The sequence below is a fragment of the Trichosurus vulpecula genome, chromosome 7, assembly GCF_011100635.1.
Source record: "Trichosurus vulpecula isolate mTriVul1 chromosome 7, mTriVul1.pri, whole genome shotgun sequence".
NCBI lineage: Eukaryota > Metazoa > Chordata > Mammalia > Diprotodontia > Phalangeridae > Trichosurus > Trichosurus vulpecula.
This window is the reverse complement of record NC_050579.1, coordinates 22,619,844-22,640,971: the sequence shown is the minus strand read 5'-3', so window position 1 is coordinate 22,640,971 and position 21,128 is coordinate 22,619,844. Positions and strand designations below refer to the sequence as shown.

The 21,128-nt window shown below is 43.3% G+C and overlaps 1 protein-coding gene across 2 annotated transcripts in view; it reads right to left on the bottom strand.

The window, feature by feature from the left end:
- Positions 1-5,166: 5,166 nt before the first annotated feature.
- The window catches only part of EIF4H (eukaryotic translation initiation factor 4H), a 31,565-nt gene continuing 15,603 nt past the window's right edge, over positions 5,167-21,128 (bottom strand). The window contains exons 2-7 of one of the 2 annotated variants that reach the window (XM_036766300.1): positions 16,459-16,646; positions 12,628-12,692; positions 12,440-12,536; positions 11,047-11,106; positions 7,468-7,611; positions 5,167-7,193 (exon numbers count right to left, since the gene is read on the bottom strand). In XM_036766300.1, coding sequence (XP_036622195.1) covers positions 7,054-7,193; positions 7,468-7,611; positions 11,047-11,106; positions 12,440-12,536; positions 12,628-12,692; positions 16,459-16,646 — 694 coding nt within the window. In that variant the 3' untranslated portion in view covers positions 5,167-7,053. The remainder of the gene's footprint in view (positions 7,194-7,467; positions 7,612-11,046; positions 11,107-12,439; positions 12,537-12,627; positions 12,693-16,458; positions 16,647-21,128) is intronic. The other variant, XM_036766301.1, reaches the window with a different exon arrangement.

Genomic DNA, 21,128 nt, shown 5'->3' with positions numbered 1-21,128 from the left:
CTTAATAAATATGTTGTTGTTGTCTTTTCAGTTGGGTCTGACTCTTCGTGACCCCATTGTGGGGTTTTCTTTGCAAAGATACTGGAGTGATTTGCCGTTTTCTTCTCCTGCTCATTTGACAGATGGGGAAACTGAGGCAAACAGGGTGAAGTGACTTGCCCAGAGCCACACAGCTAAGTGTCTGAGGCTGGACTTGAACTCAGGAGAATGAGTCTTCCTGACTCCAGACAGGGCACTCTATCCACTGCCCCACCTTAATCCATAATCTTATTACCTATATAAAAAAGAATTCCAAAGCCAATCTGTTACTGTAAGAGCCAACTCCAGTCTAACCCTAATACATTCTGATGTGGGTCTTGTGATTTAAAAATGCTGACGCAGATGGCAAATCATGCCGCGTGCAGCTTCAGACATTGTTTTTATCATACTCTTTGAGAGATTAGAGGGTTGGACTAAATTACCTTTAGACTCTCACCCTGAATTATGCCATTTAAAGATGATGGGAGTAGAGCCTTCCAGAGAGCTCATCCGTCTGGTGTGTTTTGGTGGAAAAGTCCCAGATGCTCATGGCTCATCAGGAAAGGTCCTCAGGTCCTCCCTCCCTCAGGGCCTGAAAGTGCTGGCCTCAGAAGATTCAAGACTGAGCCTTGCTTCACAGTAAAAGGAAGATCCCATTCCACCATCCTTCCTTTCAGACAAGATGTGAGGATCCACGGAGATGTGCATGGAAGCCATTTGCAAAATACAAAGTGCTGTTCCAGTGGAAGTCATTGCTGTCATCTGGTTTCTGGGACTAGCGCTACCTCTGGAACCGGACGACTTGGGCTCGAAGGCCACCGCACATACTTGTGTGATGCTTGCCAAGATACACATCACCTCCCTGAGTCTCAGTTTCCACATCTGCAAGATTAGACTAAGTGATCTCTAAGATTCCTTCCAACTATGCAATCATGATCCCAATGAAGAGGCTGAGGATTCCTTAACACATTAGGCCAGCTAATAGGTAGGAGACAGAAAAACTACAAAAACCTGACACAAGATCTCAAGGCACATAGCCAATAAGCCTTTGTTAAGCGCCTACTACAAGCCAGGCACAGTGCTAAGGGTTGGGGGATACAACGAGGGCAAAAATAGGCCTGGCCCCCAGGAAGGCTCACATGTGGGGAATGTACATAACAAGACTTATACAGAGTAGATGGATGGTAATCCCTAAGGGAAGGCACTAGTGTAGGGCCAGACTGTCAAAGGCTTCCAAAGCACCAGACTATCACCATGATAGTTATGCAGACCCCGATCACGTCATACAACCCCAAGACACTGGTAAAAGTTATGACCATTTTCTCTATCTCTTAATGGGCAGTAAAGTATGAGAATTAAGTCTTGGTGCTTAAAAGAGCTAAGCTGTCTCTGAAAAAACCAACAAAGCACCAATATGTGGCCCTTTGGCCTGCAACCACATAAACAAATGAATTGGTGATTGTTCTTCCCTCCTTTTAAATATAACTTACCTTCCAAGAGAGGTAGTTAGTATCGGAGCCATTTCTCTCCAGGGCCCAAATTAAACACCCAAGAGCCCTCTACTGTTGGAATACTATACTTTATTGTTTTTAATACAGTGATACAAATTATACAGGTTGGTTACAGAAGAGAAATTAGTAGTAGGCTATAGAATGAGGTACGTAATATTTATTTTGGTTCAATTAATTTCCAATATCCACAAAAGGAAGACTCTAAGAAGCTAGGAATACACATAAAAGCCTGCCAACCTCACATAGTGAGAAACAAAGAATGCCCACTCCTGTACCAGACAGAAACTTCCTGAAGTCAAATTGTCCTGTGACAACCACCCTAGAATCTTATGGATTCTAAGGGGGTGAAATGTCATGTGGCAGCAAGGGACTAGATTTGCAATCAGATGACTACCTGTGACCTTGGGGAAAAACCACTTAATTACTCTGAGTCCATTTCCTCTTCTGTAAAATGATGAGGTTGGCCTCGGTTGGCTCTCTAAGCCTCTAGGGCCCATCTAGCTCTGAATCTGTTTGGCCAATGTCCTTCAGAAAAGAAAAAAATGCCAAATGCTTAAAGATTCTTTAAGGTGCCACTGATGGCCTTTTCCCATCTACCCACCTGTCCCTTTTCATCATTTGGAGAAGTTATTTCTACGCATCAGGGTACGTGTATGGAGGGAGGAATTCCCTAGTCAGGCTCGATGGCTGTGGGAATGTGTAAATATACCAACAACATACGCTGAATAATCCTGAGGATCCTGCTCATCTGTTTCTATCATGGCTCTAACGATAAACCTAAGGAATGCCTGTGTAATTTTTGGTCCGTGGTTAACCTTCCCAACAGCCATTTGTTAAATAGGGAGTCGGACAAAGGGATCATGAGACAGTGCATAGTGCTGGGTTCAAGTGTTCCTCTGACATAAAAAGGTGGGTACTTTAACCTCTGTGCCTCTGGGCAACTCTCTTAAAAACCTGCAGAGCAGATGCCAGTCTTCATGGGTGTGGTTTCCTCACTGGAGAGATTCTCAGAACAATGTAATCACAGGGACAGATTTCTCTACTACCACCAACAAAAAAGGAAAAAAAAAGTACCAAATTTATAAGGTGTCAATGCCAAATTGTAGAGGAGCTTTAAAGAATTAGAAACTGCACAATGTACAAAATTCAGCCCTGCCATGCTGCAAATATAGCAGCTATCAAAGTGGGGGAAATAAACAATCTCATTTCTGGCCAGGAAGTCAGCTTCTCAAGATCTTGTTAATTGGCCTTGAGGTTTAATTAGTCCCAAGGAAGAAATTGCCAAAGGACTTTCTGTCTTTACCATCCCTGGGAAGCCCAAGTGTTAACAAGATAGAAGTGCCCAAATGGTCTTTTAACCCTGAATTCCTCTTCTTGTGGTTTCCCTGCCATGCATATGCATCAAACACTTGCTCCTTCCCCCTCCTCCCATCTGTGCTCCCCACAGCTCAGACTTTCCACAGGGACAAACTGCTTTTGGAAGACAACGCTCACTTTTAGGTGGACTCTTTAGCACGGGTCAGGAAAGAGTTCTAAGAACTTCCTGCTAGGAGCTAGAATTCAAGTCTGTCATTGCTCCAGGATAATACACCCAAAAGGCAAATGCACCCAAAGGGTACTACTAGGGTAAGTGGATTTCAGTCTGGCAGACAGGGCCAGTGTTGAGCTTTTAAGATTTATTCAAAGAACTTCCATCAACACACCATTAACCGGTGGTGTTTCACATTTAGCTCCAGAGTGGCAGATCAGAATGAAGTTGCAACTATTTCAAATTTGGTCCACTGCTGTTATAAATGTTGGGGGGTGGGGTGGGGCATGAAACATTCTAAGAACTCGCAACTTCACCCCAAGATTTTGGTTTCTGTGCTATGAGTATCTTTGTCACTTCCCAATGCAAAGATCTGAGTAGAAATGAATATCCTTTAGTTTATAAGCAAGAGGTTTCCTGAGCCAGAATTACTAGCAGGAACACATTGTTAAAATTTTGTATATGCATTCCCCATACCCAGGCACTAGGAAACAAAAGTCCGAGGGAAGCCATTTTCTTCTGTCTAGGGGAAGAACTTCAGACTCATTTTCAGCCATTAAGGAATCCTGAAGACTTTGGGCTACATGAGGGTCTTAGCCTAAGTGACCCAGTGTTCTTCTTCAGCTCTGAAGTTCTACAGCTGACATATAATTCTTCATTCATTACAATTCCTTAGCTTTTTCTAAAACTTTCTCCCATTTACTACAGTAACCATAGGAAGTGGTTTTAGGTTATCAGACCCTGGTGCTTAACAGCTGGTTTTCATTTTTTTGATCAAGGCTGCTTGTTTTCCGGTACTACACTAGAGAACAACGTTGTGACTCCAACCTTCTCATTGAGTCTGGGGGCAATTTCTTATCGAGCAGCCAAAAAGCTGCTTCAAATGGCATGCACTGTTTGTTGTGACTGTGGGCAGTTCCCAGCTTCTCTCTGAGCCTCATTTTCCATCCCTGTCAAACAACGGGGAGCTAAGATCAGAAGACCCCCAAGACTGCTTTCCAGCTCAGTCTAGGATATTGTTAGAAAACAGAACCTACATCACGGAGAGAAGCTCTGTCTAGATCAGGTACATTCATTATGAGCCTTGAAGTTGGTTATAAAAACATAACTAAAGGAAATTGGAATTTTTGCTTTAAGAATGACCAATTAAGTTGAAAGGGTCTTAATACCTCATTTAAAAAAACAAAAACACTTTTCACTACCAACTGCTCTCAGTTATTCAAAGGAGACAGAAAGCCTTTACCCTTCCCAGGAAAGTAAATCAAAGAATGGGCAATGGTAAAAAGGGTGATGGGGAATATGAGAGGCGGTCAGACAAATCCCTCCAGGAAGTGAACCAAATAAAGAACTTGTGCCTTGCCTTGCCTTAGAAGAACCAGGTGATGTCCCAGGTCCCTTCCTGCTCTGAGCCTCAGGCCTACTAACTTTTACTGTTCTTCTAAGCATCTGTGGAGGAGTGGTACCTTCTCGGGGCACTACACAATTCCACCCACTTTGTACTAGGTCCCCCAGCTAGAAGGTGATTTCTCAAGGTTTCCTTTATCTGACATTTGAACAAGGCTTTGTGCTCTTCAGTCTCTGCTAGGTTAAAAAATTATATTGAAGGAACCTTCCAGGAGGCCCATCAGTCTGCATCAAAAGTTGCAGGAAACCACAGACCAATCACACCGTTAAGTTCTACCTTGAATCCCGAGGTAAGTCAGGTATGAAATTTCTTCCTAGCATGAAAAATTCTCAGATTTAAAAAAATTATTGCTACCCCTTGCCCACCCTGTTCCAGTCCAGAGTTATCGCCAGATTACACCTGAAGGTTAGTTTTCTGTCTGGTAGAAACAACTTCTTTTCCAACTTCAGAAAAAAGGGAGAGAGGGTGGACAAAGAGCCAAAATGAGATGTTTGCTCTGATTTAATTTATAGCTCCTTAATTCATTTCTCATGAAGTTTTCTGCCATTTTTCAACATCAAAGTCAAAATCACAACAAAGGTTATAAGTCATTTAAACTGGACCTTCTCTTTCAAATAAAAACTAGCTAACAGAAGTTTTAGCAACAATCCATGGTTTGCAACTGAAAAACTGAGGGAGACTTATAAATAAAGACCGCATTAAAATATTACTTAAGGTTTTCTTTTATTTAAAAGATCATTCACAAAATACCATATCCATAAATTTACTTTCTGTCATGAAGCAGAATGGCTGAAGTGTTTGGAATTCCATTCTCACATTTAAAATGCAACTGGATTAACCAGGAGTTGGGATTTTTGTTGCTGTTTTTAAATCTTTTCCACATTGAAGATGTAAGTAGGTCATCTGAAAGCATCCTTTGATTACAACCACATAATGCATGTCTCTTAGATTACGTGTTGGTGTTACACAAATGGTTTCTTATCTTAGGAGCAGAGAGTATGACAGGTGGAGGGAAGGAGAGAGGGAAGGAGGCAGGAAGCGGGAAAAAGGAGGAAAGGGGCCTGTAAATTGCTGTAACTCGGAAACAAAGCTAACAGTAAGTAGAGCCAGGAAATCAGGAGTCAACAGCAAATGGACTGAGCCAAGTGGCCACGGTTTCCAAGAAACCCTGACTGCTGGCTCCTTTATAGCTACCGGTATGGCCAACCTGAAAGCTTTGCCTTTTATTCTCTCAAATATTTTTAAAGTAACCTCTCCCCTGACGAGCCTTCAGGTTCTAAGAGGCACAGGTCTTCAACCTTAGTGCTACCCATGAGACGTTTCAAGGTTCTTGACGAGTCTCAATGAGACACAACATCGTCAGATCCTAGGGCCAGCTCTCCTGACCCATTTTTTAAATGATGATGGGGAGTACAGCATCTCACTATTGACTATTTACAGTTAGGGACAAAAAATACTGGGGCTAGATGCAATATATGTGGCCAACGGTAGTAAGTTTTACACTCCTTCCAACACAACAAAGTCAACTTTATCTGTACAAACCTGCATTTAAAAGTTACTTACCAAACATGTAAAACTAAAAAAAAGTGTAAGCTTTTAAAAAGCAAAGACTCAGTGAGCATTTTTTAAATGTTCAAATAGGCACAGATCTACACTGCTGTGCAAGCCCCCAAAGCACCTCATCCCAGTTGTGATAAAACCAGACTGCAGTTTGCAATAGTTCAACAAACACAACCCTCTAATCTGCCTAATAAAAGGAGTTCCTAGTAAGAATCTGGGTTTGGGCAGAGCTACAATTGACAGACCTGTGGGAGTGAGGCCAATTAATTCTCTAGGGCAATACCCACTCTCCATATTTGATAGCTAGATACTTTTAAATTTGATCCTATTCTGCTTGTATTACATCTGTTCAGGGGAAGGAATTGGGGAGTGAGAGGTAAAGAAAACTATCAGTGAGCTGGTTGGAAGGACCGTGCCAGTGTTTGATCCCTAGCCTTAGAGAAGGCATCCAATTCTACATGTAGGTCAACAGATGGTCCAACCTGTTGGGGAGTTTTTTCCTATTTGCTTCTTTGGAGCCACAGCAACCCAGAACCAAACATGCAGACCAGAAGAGAAGTGAGGAAAATCCAAAGGAAACAATATTGGAGTTTTAACAAAGTCTAACCAGTGTTTCTAAAGTAAAACAGAGAAAGCTAAGGAGGGAAATGGAGCAGCACCTCATCCTGGGGAACTCCCACCCTTGCTGATGATGGTGGCTTTCGTTCATCTGCAAGAAACCACGTGCTGCGAAAACGAGAGGAAAACAGGGAGAGGAGAGGAGGTGGGGGGGTGAGGCGAGGGGAGGGGCTGAGGCGGTGGGGAAAAAAACAGCACAAAACAGGCACTAGATACAGCAAAGCCAAGAACGTACTAAAACCACTTGTTAACAGCTGACATGCATTCACAAGCTCTGTGTTTTCAGTTTCAAGAAAGGAGGAGGACAAATGTCAGGTGGCAGGAATGGTGACTGCAGGGTTGACGTCCAGAGCAATGAACTCTGCTGCCGTCTTGCTCAATAATTCTCCCCCCATTCCCTCCCAGCCTCACGCTCATTCTTGCTCTCTGTGAACCACTTCCTCTCGGGGCCTGGCTCCGCCGAAGATGGCCGAGTTGGGATTGGCCACTTGATTGAGGGGGGTAGCGACCGTTCGGGGTTTAAGCTGCAGTCGGGGCCTCTGTGCTCTTTCCTCTGGAAAAATAAATACAACGGCATCGATGAAGCATGATTCTCTGGCCAGGAAATGATGACCACAATGGCAGCCTGGTGCCAGGTCACTTCACTTACAGTGAAAACTACAGATCCCAAGATGGCTCCGTGAGAGCACCAATGGTCAGGTGCTTCTCCCGTTAAAGGGAAACTCAAATCTGACTAGGGAGTGACAATTCTTTCAAGAGTTATGGGTCTTAAGAAGACTTATTGCTTGCACATAGCAGTGGCTACCATCTGCACACCAGCATTATACCTTCTGTTGGTTCTCTGAAATCCATCGAAGAGCCCCGAAGGGGTGGTCCATCTCTAAAGCGACTCCCCATTGGGGGACCACCTGTTCGCCGGTCACCTGGGCGACTGCCTCCACCCCTGCCTCCCAAGAAGTCATCCTTGAAGCCTGGAGAAGGGAGAAGTGAAACATCAAACAGCTGCTCAGGTCCAGCACATCCTAAATGCATCGATACTTAAGCTTGTGTGTCACTAAAGTGCATCCAGGGATTTGAAATGGGGCTGGTAGGGACCGGACCTGTAAATGGCCTAGAGAAATCCCAGAGAAGACAGTTAAACTACCTCCACTTCTGCAGGTCAGCAAACTCCTGGTGACCTGTTATCTTAAAGAGCCGCCCAGAGCAATAAGGTTAAACTCAAATACAAATGGATCCCTACGGGCTGTGTGTTGACTTAGAAAACCACAAATGAACAGTATCCACGTTGTATTGTATTTTCACTTAGTGCTAAACATTCCCAATTTCGTTTTAATTAGCAGCCCAAGGGCCCAGAGCCCAGGAGAGGTAAAGCCACTTGCCCAGGATCCCAAAGTCAGCAAGGACGTGTGAGAGGTTGGCTTTCTATCCACTAGGCCAGAGTACCCACCCTAGAGCCCAAAGAAAAGGAGCCACAAATACAGCCTTAGTATTAGATCTCTACAGAATGGCATCTAAATAATATCTCCAGAAGCTAGAACTTTGGGTTTCTCTACTTAAGCTGCTGTAGTGAAATAACCAATTTGAAGCTTCTTCCAGTTAGTGACTACACATCTGTGTGCCCCTAAGGAGACCCTGCCTGCCCTCCCTGAACTCATGGTAGTGAGAGTGGGGCTAGGAGAGGTCCCAAGCAGGGCTTCTGTTGTTTCAAGTTGGATAAACATCAAAGGAAAGGGAATCTAGAAAACTGACAGGAAAAAAGTTAACAGCAAAATTAAAGCTTTGCCACAAACCCTCAAATGACATTCCCTCTATACACAGCAAAGCCTTGGAAACCATTCTCCAACTGAAGAGCACTTATTGCATAAGCTTATGGATCAGGTAAACCCCTTTCCTTTGATCAGAAACATGAAAACTGCTGCCACAAAGCACTGTGTTTTCAGGTTTCTCATTTTTTTTTTAAACGGCTGCTCTATACATCAAGTATGGCAGCCTTATGTTTTCCCCACAAAAATCACAGAATTAATTTCGAGATGCTGCACCACAGTCTTTTTACTTCATTTCAGAAAAGACCATTATTTTCTGAACAGTTCTGAGGAGCTGAGGTTTGAGTGAAGTCAGATTCTTTCTATAGGTCAGACATTAAGTGCTTTCTATGTGAAAGATATGCTATGAGATCCAAAATGCTCCTGGAACCTTCCAGTCACAAAACCAACACCAAAATGCAGAAGGATCAAATGTTATGTATCTACTTCAGGAGTTAAACACAGAGGAGCCACTCCTGCCAGTTAGGACAGTGTCCCCTAGAGTGAGAAGATGATTCCGTCCACCAAAGATCTTTTGGACTATGAACAGATCCAGTGCTGATGGACAGCTCCACAAAGCCAGCTAGCTAGGTGTGCTACCCAGAAGCAAGTGACCAAGAGAGGCAAATCCTCCTTCACAAAGAAAGATTTTGAAAACTACAGGCCAGAGAGCTTTCCTTCACTTTCTGGTATAATTTTATAATGTATTATTTTTAAAGGGACTCTAAGTCAACACCTGTCTAGAAAACGAAGCAGCAATTATGAAAAACATGCACAGCTTAATCAAGAACAGTTCACGTTATTTTTTTGGACAGTTTGTTCTTCAGTTGTTTCAGTCAAGTCTGACTCTTCATGACCCCTTTTGGGGTTTTCTTGGCAAAGATACTTGGAGGGGTTCGCCATTTCCTTCTCCAGCTTATTTTACAGATGAAGAAACTGAGGTAAACAGGGTTAAGTGACTTGCCCAGGGTTGAATCTGAACTCAGGTCTTCCTGACTCCAGGCCTGGCACTCTATCTACAGCCCAACCCAGCTGCCCTGATGGACAGCTACTCTACTACAAAATCAAGGGACTACAGTAGATCTCAGTTTTCTGCAAAACATTTCCCAAATTCATGTTTTCCTCTGGGGAGCAAGAATGGTATGACCTAGACAGCTCCAGCACAGCCATGTGGTTGTGGAACGTGGAAGGTCTACAGTAGAGTGCCTGAGGAATCTGTACAGCAGAATGCCTGATGCCATCTAACATTTTTATTGATGACAAGAATAAAGATACAGCCAGTACACTTAGTAAATGTTCAGAAGAAACAAAGCTAAAAGGCCACCTAGCCAATATAAGAAATGACAGAACATGGACCAAGGTATTAGAGGTGGAATCTAAAAAGGAATTTAATAGGACTAAATGAAATTAAGTCTTAGATTAAAACAAAAAAGCTTCACGTGTTGGGGGAGGAGGAGATGGAAGTCAATGGTTAGAAAATCTGGAAGGTCTGAAGGGATACTCATTCAGGGACAACAGTATGACCACATGCGCAGCCAGAAGGGTAAAAATCGCCCTATGCTGCACACAGGGAGGCACTATGTCCAGGGACAGGGAGGTGATGGGCCTGCTACCTTTGCGCTGGGCATACTAAATGTAGGGCACACAACATTTTAGGAAAGACACCCACAAGATGGAACATTTCCAGAACGGTGACAACTGGAGAATGCTCTATGACCTATGGCTGTCAGTCCTGGAAAAGGAGGAGTATGATAGAGGACTCTTACATGGATGGGAGGAGGGCTGCCAATTGAGCTGCTTGGTCCCCAGCACAGAATAAGGGGCAACGGGTGCAGGAAAGACTTCCCGTACAATAGAGGTAGGGCTGCCTGGAGGCAAGGGCCCCCTCAATGTTGGGGGCTGCTTGGGTGGCATCCCAAGTAGTTTTCAACTTAAATTCTGAGAAGTCGCTTTGAGCTCCATCATTTTTTATTAATCTTCCCTTGAAGATTTTAGGCTACATGTATATTCGACGAATGGAAACACTGAAATTTTATGAGGCAGCAAAGCAACCTTTCAAAGCCATCAGCTATGAAAACTCAGGCTAACAGGACAAAGGTGTTTTTGCTGCAGCCGCCACTGAAGACGTGGCCAGTCTGAATAGTCCCTGAGCAGCTCCTTTTGGAGAAAAGCCTTGTCGCCTGTTTCAGACTAGCTTATTCATAAAAGTACAGGTTTATTACACTACACCACATTGTTATGAATAAGCTCATTTCTGATTGGTTGGGCTTATGGGGGGAAGGGGCAAGGGTTGGGGTTGGTTTTAATCCCTGAAATTATTCAGTCCTTTACAAAGTGGAGATGGCCGGATTTATTTAAAAACATTTGGCTAAATGCCTCCTGAGAATTAGAACAGAGCCAGAGTCAGGTGATTGCTCCAGATGAGCACTGAGAAAGGCCTCTCGGGCCGCGTTCTATTTGCACAGTGGTGGCAGCGTGGGACATCATTTTCCCCACCCTCAACTCAAGGAACCAATGACAGGACAACCACTGATTGACAAGAAACACATAGAAGTCCATGGATATAAAAGCAACAAGTTAAGTGCAAGAATTTAAATCTAATACCAGAATTAAAGTCATCCCGAGAGTCCCATCCGCCTCTAGATTCTCGAGAGCCACCCATTCCTGAGGAGAAATAAAGAGAAAATTGACAAGAAGAGCTAACTATGTATTGTTTGCCCTAAATGAGGGCAGGAATTCATTTAAGAGCAGTAAAATGTTAAAAACAGGGAGGAACCAACCAATAAACAAAAACACTAAAACTGAGCATTGGCTGATAATTCCAAGGACTAAGCATGGCCATTCACTTTCCACTTCCAGGAAATGAGTCAATACTCTTCCTTCCCTTCTTTGCAGACTTAGGGGTGATGGGCTGGAGAGCCCTGCATCCACATCATCAGACTCAGGTGATGTGGTCATTAGTTTTGCTGAACTGACTTATTCTGCCTTTTATTTTCTGCCATAAGCTGTGACCCACATCTGGAAACAAAAGTGATGCAGAGAAACCAAAAAATGACATGTCCTTTATAGAAACAGGAAGGGATGAAGGAGCTGCCCTGGGCTTGGTTAGCCTGGTCCTCAGACTCCAAAGTCAGTAACGCTGTGCCCAAACTTAAAGCCCTTCTTGGCTGGCAGGACTGCCAGGGTGAACCAGCTTGCAGAAAGGTTCTGCAGGACCGCCTTCACCCCTACAAACAGGTTAGGAAAGGGACAAGATCTTTGGCATCTCTCACCTGCTGTACTACCTGGGGGCTGAGCTGACTTCTCCTTGTGCTTCAGAATAAACTCACCATCCTGCAAAATCCCATTAGGCTCACCCCCACCCCCTACCCCTCTGATTGGAGGATAGGGCCATGAACACCAAACCTCTATTTAAAGAAAGAGCCCAGTTGTTATCTCCTCATTTCTCACCTGCTGTACTACTTGGGGACTTCTCTCCCCAGTACTGTCTTCCTCCAAAGACTGTCCACTTTTTGAGGGAAGGAGCTGTCCCTTTTTTTTGTATTTGTATCCCCAGTGCTTAGCATAATGCCTGGCACATGTGTTGCTGGTTTAGTTGTTTTCAGGAATATTCGACTCTTCATGACTCTTGCTGGAGTTTTCTTGGCAAAGATATTGGAGTGGTTTGCCATTTCCTTTTCCAGCTTGTTTGACAGATGAGGCAACTGAGGCAAGCAGGGAGAAGTGACTTGCCCAGGGTCACACAGCTAATATTTGAGGCCTTCAGGTCTTCCTGACTCCAGGCCGTCACTCTGTTCTCTATGCCATCTAGCTGCCCTACAATGTCTGGCACATAGTGGTCACTTAACATTTACTGACTGAGCAAAAAGATTTCAATCCCTACTGTATATTATGAGAGCTCATTCACAGGCATCAAAATGCCTCAATAGCAGGCTCTAAATATTCTGACTCAGTGCAGTGTGAGTTAAGCTTCTACAGTTAGTTTTTAAAGAATCACCTCTGTCATCTGGTCCACCTTTCCTGAATCCAAAGCCACCTTTATCTTGTTTTCTACCTTCGGCAATGTCCACTCGAAGTGATCGATCACCCAACAGCTGGTTATGAGGAAAAATAGTGTAAGTAACCACAAGAAGAAAAAGTACTAGAAAACTAAGTAGGCAGAAATTAATCTGAAAATATACTTACCGCCCCATCATAGGTCAAAGCTTCCTTAAGGGAATCCACCTCATCAAATTCTACATAGCAAAATCCTGTAAGAGAAATTCCCAGTTCATACTAGTATTCGTAGGTTAACAGTAGGGGAGGAAAGCTTTCCTCTTTTCAATGTAGGAGGGCTTAAAACCCAGCCCAATTCAAGCAGAATGTTTCCCTCCACCCGTAATGGCCACTTCAAATCACTGAACTACACTTTCACACAGCTAATACGGAAATGTTTTGTATGACACTGCTATCACTCTGCTTACCTTCTCGATGGCTGAGAGAGAGGCAAGAGGGAGAGACTTCAAAACTCAAAATTCTTTTCAATGGATGTTTAAAAATAAATTTTTAGAGGTTTAAATTTTTAAAAAAGATTAAATACATGCAAAAAAAGTATTACATTTTTACACACTGACAGCTCTAGGCACTATTATGTCTAGACTTAATTATTTGGAATATAATATTCCCATCAGAAGACCAGAAAGAGTGGCTTATTTTAGGTTGAGAATGTGTTTACCAGTAACAACTGAAGTCTTAGGTGGCAAAACAGGACAGAAACTAATACAGCCCCTGACGACTGAGCTAGGAGTTTATCAGTGTGGACCCCCCACCTTGATGAGCAGTAACTCAGGAGAGGCCCTAGGGGAAGAATCCGACTCAGCAAACCTGCAGAGGTGGGCTCCAAAAGTCTCCAGAGTCTGGGCAAGCAGAGCCCAGAACACTCCTGCCCCCTTAACCAGACCCGTCCTCCATGGACTTGGCTCACATTCTAATGGATTATTTTTTCCCCAGTTTGATGACTTCTAGAATTTTCCCAGAAACAACCTATATGTCCAAGAGTAGGAAAAATGGCTGAATTATGGCTTAAGAGCTATGATACTGGGTTCAAATCCTACCTCTGACATGCTGGTGGTGGGGCCCCTGGAACGCACTCAAGCTAAGCCTCAGATTTTTTTTTTATTGTAAAGTGATTAAAGAAACAAACCAACCAAACCCTAAGCTGGTTAGTGCCTGTTCCCAGGGATGCTGGGAGGCTCAAAGGAGTCAGTGGCAGGTGCTATGATGATGATGATAATGCTTTTCTACCCTCCACAGATGGCAGCGGCTCCACGGCTTAGCGGACGCTCACGAGTCTGTGACCCAATAAAAAATAAATCAACAAAAATCTGCCACTGGTGATCACTCCTTGGCTACTTTTGAGGAAGAACGTTCATAAACTGGAGAGCAACCAGACTAGGTGAAGAGATCACATTATACAAGGTGCAGAGGAAGGTACAAATAGTTCTCTTTGAGTGGCTGTGGGGTACAAGAGAGAAGACTTGTTCTGCTTGGTTACTGAGGGAAAAATAAGGAGCTACAGGCAGAAGATGAAGAGATGTATATAAGAGACTGACATAAGGAAAAACTGACGATGAGGGCCAGTTCTCCCCCTTGGTAGTGTCTTCTGGCCAAGGCCGGATAACCACTTGCTGGTGGTTCCTGCTCAGGTCTGGGCCAAACTCTGCTGCCTTGTCCCCCATTTCATCAGGCACTGGAAGAGGAATACAGGTGGGGCAGCAACACCCAAGTGAGGCCCAATTCAATAAGCATGTGTCTTGTGCCTAGTGTGGACTGGTACTAGACCAGACCAGGCCTGAAGTTGCCAACTTAGAAAAGGAAACAGCCCTGCCCTCAAATAGCTTCCATTCTACTGGAAGCTGGGGGGTAGGGGGAGGGGATGGTGGTGGAGAAGCATGTGCACAGATGAAGTAAACAAGGGAACTGTGCCGTGAAGTACAAGCTAACTGCAGGGAGGTAGGGGCCCACCAGTCCAGCCCTGCAGGGAGTTCTCTGTTATAAAAGGCTAGAGACCCTCGAAGCATGGGGAGGGCACAGGGGCAGCCAATGGCACAGAAGCAAAAGCAATTATGCTCTGTTGGGTTGGAATGTTGAGTATGTGAAATAAATCTGCAAATGCAGACAGAAGTCAGATTATGAAAGGTTTTAAATACCAAAGGAATATTTTATTCTACAGACAACAGGGAGTCATTTAAGCTTCTTGAGCAAAGGAGGGATACAGTGCTTTAGGAATATTGACGCAGCAGCTGGGGGAGGACATTCTGGTGGTGTTAAAAGGTGGTGAAAAATGACTATGTGAGGAAGGAGAAGGAATGAAAAGGAGGTGAGATAAGGCCAGCTTCAGGACAGAAGAAAATGTGTCCCTTTAAAAAAAGAAAAAGAACAAGAGGCAAACCTGGGCCTGTGTGTCAGCCTCAGGGAACAAGCCCCTGGACAAGGCTGAAAGGACATTAAACAATGCTTCCAAAAGTCACCTAGACACCTGCCCCAGAAAGCTGGCTATCAATGGAGAAGTCCCAGAGTCAGGTTTTAGCTCAATAGGGTCAGCTCCCTGACAGTCAGGAGAGTCTGCCTCATTAGGTACCAGGGTCCCCTCACAGGGTGGGGCATGGTATAATAAAGAGGATTACTGCTCTGGGGAAGGGCTGACCTTTGGGGCCCCGTGTTACTAACGTGATGCTTTTTATCTCTGTAGATATGTATGTGTAAACCATGCAGACTATTCTGAACATAACTTTAAAATGATTATAAATATCAATATACATATAATGATACAGGATAATGATGCACCATACATATACTTATTACAAGCACTGATACAAGTCAAGAAGCTTTTCTTGAGGGTCCCAGCTCTCCAAGAAGTCACACACTAACAGGAGAACACACATAACTAGCCAGGCAAGAGCAGGTGGAAGATCATCTCCCGGTAAAGACACTAGCGAGTGAGGATCAGAGGCCCAGGAAAGGCCTCCTGGGGACGGTGGCATCTGAGTAGAGTCTTAAAGGAACCAAAGAAATTGAAGAGAGGGTAAGGAGGGAGAGCAGGGAACATCCAGGGCCTCGAGAGAGTAGATGGAGGGTTGTATGTGAGAAGGTGCTTTGTAATTAAATAGAAGAATGTCAATGCATAAAATGCCTTAATTTTTTAGACATCCCCCCTCCCTCTGAGTGTTCATCAAGATCTTCTGGTTATCTGTCCATTTCCTAAGCATCTTTCTGGATTTCCTTCTGTTTCTCACACTGATTTATCTATTACCCAATTCCATGACATCTATGTACTAGAATTCAGACAAGTTGCTCCCCATGTTTGCAGGGCTGCCTGCTATAAAGATTGCTGAGCAGATACTGATTTGGGTTTGGATAACATTCTCGCAGGATAACCTGCCAAAAAGGGAAATGCCATGCCCATCACTTTCCAATGTCCTGTTTTCATGGCTGTGCATTCTGGAATAACCTGGTAGGTTCTCCTTCAACTTGGGGAATGAAAGGTTATGTACTGGGTAGCACTCACCTGACCTCTTCTCATTCTGGCATTCCTTAAACCAACCCTATCGTTAGTGTACCTGTTTCTTCATCCCAGAGACCCCAACCTCTAGGGCTGGGAGCAGTGGCTGGAAGGAGCTCAGACTCAGACCTTGAAGTTAGGCTGGGCTTAAGACAAACACAATTGGAGGCTCTTGGTGGCAGAGTTTTACCTGCATCATTTTTCTGCAAAGTTCCACTCTTAAAATTGCCACACAGCTCAAACTTGGGGCAAACACCATGACTATTAATGAAAATTGCTTTTACAAATACTTAAAATAGCTGCATTTATTCTAAGTCCTCAAATGAAACCATGCAGTATTCAAGCATATAGCCACAGCCACAAAGGAACAAAACATACTGTCAGGCTTAGAGAAATCTGGCTGACCCTAAATAAATTTTCTGAATCACTTCACAAAGACATCACCAACAGACTGTATTGGTGTTCCTTGTACTCACCTTTAAATTTATCCGTTTCTTTATCTCTGACTAGCCGTACGCTCCGTACGCTGAGATCCTTAAAGATCGCATCTATGTCTCCCTGAACAGTATTGAAAGGCAGATTTCCTACATAGGCCGTGTAAGGGGGCTCTGTTGGCAGCTCCTTCTGACTCCGGGAACCATGGCCTCCAGCACTACCACGGGACCTGAGAAAGAGCAAACACAAGTTAAGCAAGATGCTCACTCTGGCCTACAGAGCAGGGGCCAGGAATTGTGACTTCTACTCAGCCCAGCTAACCTCCCAGAGCTTCAGAACTGGAAGGGGCCCCTCCTCACTAAAGTCCCCCAAGTAAAGTGACTTCCCCAAGTGTCTGAGGTGAGACTGGCTCAAATCTTTTGAAGTCTATACTCTGGCTACTCTTCCAGCTTGGCATCATCCTGAAACCCACTCTTTTAATATAACATCTCTCCCCCTCCCCCAATTAAAGAAGAACCCAATGACTTAAAATGAAGATTCTACCACTTATCCTTTCTCTTGTTACTTGTTACTGTGAAAGGTTGACCAAAATACATTCTGTAAATTTACTTGTTTTGGGGGCAAATTAAATATACCACAACACCTTTCCCTGACCCACAAAAGCTTAATTCTTCAAAGCTCACACACACACACACAAATTTGCTGTAATAAAATTCTTATCTAAGCATGTATTCTTCCTCAATCTTATTAGCTTTTACTAAGAAACCCTGGCACAGACCAATAATTAAAGACTAATTAAAGGTGAAGGGCTGCAGTTTAGTGCAGCAGCTGCTCAGCTTTCCCTGTTGTCTGACCACAAGCTCAGGAACTGGAGGAAAGGTCTTATTTTCCTTCTCTAACAGTCTGTACATTTTTTTTTTTTTTGCTGTTGGGAAAAACACATAGAAATCCTGAAATTTAAGAAAGTGTTTGCCCTTGTTTCAAGGCTTTAAAAATAATGCAGGGTTTTAGCCTTGCCAAGGGGCAGGATCACTAGAAATTCAGAGAGTTCTCCCATCCTGGTGGTCACTGAGTTGGAGGATGCTAACCTAGCTCAGTCTGATCCCAAAGGGCAGAACCAGGAACAATGACAATGCACAAAGAAGTGAAAGCTTCCCCATAAGGAGGGCCGAAGACCCCACGACTCCAACTTAAAGCAACAACTGACCATGTCTCGAGGTTGTTAAAAAGCGTGCTTTGATACACAGAGAAGAGAGAGATGTATCTAGAAATCATGATAGCACATTGCTCTTCACTGAGCGGGAGCCAAAAGGTCTAAGATGTCAATACAAAACTTTTGTTCCAAAGGCATAATAGCCACTTATGCCTCAATCAAGCGCAATCAATGGGGAGATTTTATACCCTACAATACAGATACAGTAAGAATCACAAAGATATCTCATAATACATATTAATGTAGTTTAGGAACCTTCAAGTCACAGTCTCGCACACACATCTGTATTTGTGTGTCATTTTATGGTTCCTAAAATGCTTTATTGTGTATCCTATCTCATCTGATCCTCACAACAGCCCATTAAAGGAGATGCTCTTAATACTATTAAACTGACGAGGAAATTGAGGCAAAGAAAGGTAAGTGAGTTGTGGGGCCATGATATGCTGTGGTTATTCAATGTCTGAGCCAACATCCAAACCTGGTGGCAGTAAGTACTCTAGCCATTCTAACTTGATGCCTTTCAGCCTTTAAATAAATAATAATAATAAAAAAAATTCCTGGCTTAGGGAGCTGCCACTGAACAGTTCCCCATGAAAGCAGCTCAGCACTTTTAATCGCTTCTGCTCTTCTGAGGATCTGGGGAGGCACTGAAGCTAACAGGGTCACTGAGACAGGACGTATCAAAGATGAGCCTCAAATGCAGTGTACCTGACTTTAGTTGGCACCCCCTAGTGAGACTGCTTCTCATTTTACTACCTGGTTCATCTATACAGAAGACTTAATGAGTCAATACAAGCCTGCCTCCAGAGGTACTCTCATGTTCACAAACAAGAGGGGAGAATTCAGTGCCCTCTCTGGATTTCTGATTTCCCTGATCTAAATATAGATGTTGTGTCTCCCTTACTAGACCCCAAATGCCTAGGTTTAACAGCTGTATACATTAGAGACCATGGATTCTGAACCTTTTTTGTGTCACATCCATGATTACAAAGGAAACCAATGATAATGAAACAGTTATCAAAATTACAAATTACCTTGCTTGCCCCAAAGGCTGGCATCTGATTAAGCTTAATGGTTTTCATCAACTTATACACTAAAATGATTGCAAATTTACTAAGTGGAATGTTTAAACTATATACCATATATATTTTATATGTCAAACGTGGTAATGGTACACCTGAACACAGCTTCAAAATTGATTTGAAAGGATGAATGTACACAGTTTGGAATGTAAAACCATGACTTAACTTTAAATACCTCTACCATAACAACAAAAACCCTCTAAGCAAAAATATTCTCCAAATACCAAGCTAGTACCACAGGGGCCACAATACTTCAGGATATGAACTCAGCTGAAATAAATATTCAACCAAAAAGCATCATAAATTAATGACAACTGAATTTGTGAAAGAAACCCAATATCACTTCTCAACCTATTTTGGACAAAGAAAAAAACCACTTTAATATACCAGGGTAAAGTCATTTCCAAGAGCAGATAGGTACATCTTTTTTCATGATTTCAGCATCTGTGGCAAATTCATTTCTGCTACAAAAGTCTTGAGGTTTCCTTCCAAGTAGGAAGGCATTCTTTATTGTGAATGACAACCAGCTTTTAACAAAACACTCTAGATGGCATATCTAAAACTGTGCAAATATCTATAAAGTATAACTTGCTATAGCAGACTTTTGTGCTATGCCAAGGCAAACACACACAAAATTTTAAAAACAAAACCCCAAAACTACTTTAGCTTCTATTCTTAGGTAGATCCTTCATCCCAGGAGGTGTGGGTATTTCCCTAACAATTAATACCACTCATTAACATCCTGTAATTTTTCATTCTGCTAACTCTTGTCTATATCTTTCTACCAGTGTGAAGATGCACAGATGCAAGGAAAAAAAAACCCCACATTTTTAAATGTCTTCACATGCAAAGGAACACATTGGCTTTGATTTTTCTTTCAAAAAGAAAACAGGTCACATTTCAAACAATGCTTGATAAGTCGGTTAGGCAGTGTTGTGGGAAATGTCCCCGAGGCCTAAATCCCAGTTTGACTGATTTCTATTAAGGACAACTTTCTGAAAAACAAACTCCTAGCTACATGAACGACAGTATTTATGAAAGGGAAACCAACATGTGTCTATTTTTTCATCCAAAGGAACTAATTATTGTTTGGAGACTATAGGAGTGAAACACGGGCTGAATAAAGAGATCTTAACAAAGGGATTAACTTCTGGTCCTGTAGCCTCAGGTCAGTTCCCCTGTATGTCTGGACCAAATAAAAAGAAGGGTTCCAGACTGAGCGCCTGCTACACAGATGATGCCGATGAACGCCACCTATGCCCTGGTGAGTACCTTCTTGTTCCAATGCTTGTATCCAATTATCTGCACATTGCTGGCCGACCCACTTCCCTTCCTGGTTGTACATGCCCTTGATGTCTTAGGTGGCTTCTTGAATGACATCGACATGTTGCAACCCACTTCTTTCTTCCATGTCTCATCTTTCCACTGCCTTTTGGGGTGTGCCACCTACACCTGACTTTTGAGACCACAGTGTTCCGCAGTTTGCAACCACATAAAATCAACGGGAGAAAATGGGTATTAAAAGATGGGCCTGTGCGGAAATAAGCAGCTTAAGATTACTAAAGCACGATGTGATGTCCCAGCCTTCTCTCTCTTAGCATCTGTGGCTCATTCGCCTGGCCACGTGCACTGCCAGTCCAGTACACACATAGACGGATTAATTCAATGGGCACCTGCCAGTTACATGTTATCTGGCCAACAAAGACTTGCGCTCTAGTCTGTTTTCAATGTGGATGGTTCCACCTCTCTTCTGAATCACTGCAGATTTCCAGGGTTCAATGTAATTCGTTTAGTATCATCTACAAATTAAAACATTTGGACATTTCTCCCATCTAACAAAGTGCCTGGCATAAAGCAGGTGCTTAATACTTGTTCCATGAATCACCAAGGAATCTGTGGAGGCCGCCCTTCAGGACACTGATGAAGGCCTATGTCAGTAACCTCTGTTGTCCATTTCCCTGCTTTCTGTGTCTCTGCATGGCAAGGACCAGTATCAGACTTTTGAGTCATGACTTAGTTCATTTCTTTGTTATCTTCCATCCTCCTCACAGATGAGCTCGTGACTCTCAACGCCTCAATGGCCAGAACCTCCTTCCCATGTGCAGAGACAAGTGTTCACTGGGAAAAGCAGTTTCTAGGCTCATTTGGCTGCTGTGCTGAGGAAGCCCTTCCTTCCCTTGAACTCAAGTCTGCTGCTCTATGAAACAGAGAGTGAGTCTGGAGGGTATTCTCGATCCAGCCACGAATATCAGTTTAACAGTGATATTTTTAATCAGTCATCTATGTCCAACAATGAAGGGGCGGGAGATACCACTGGAAGAATAGAACTCCATCCACAATGACAACCAAATAACGAATTAAATCAGAAGATATAAACCAGGGACACCCCAGCTCAAGGGACAGACTAAAACTCAGA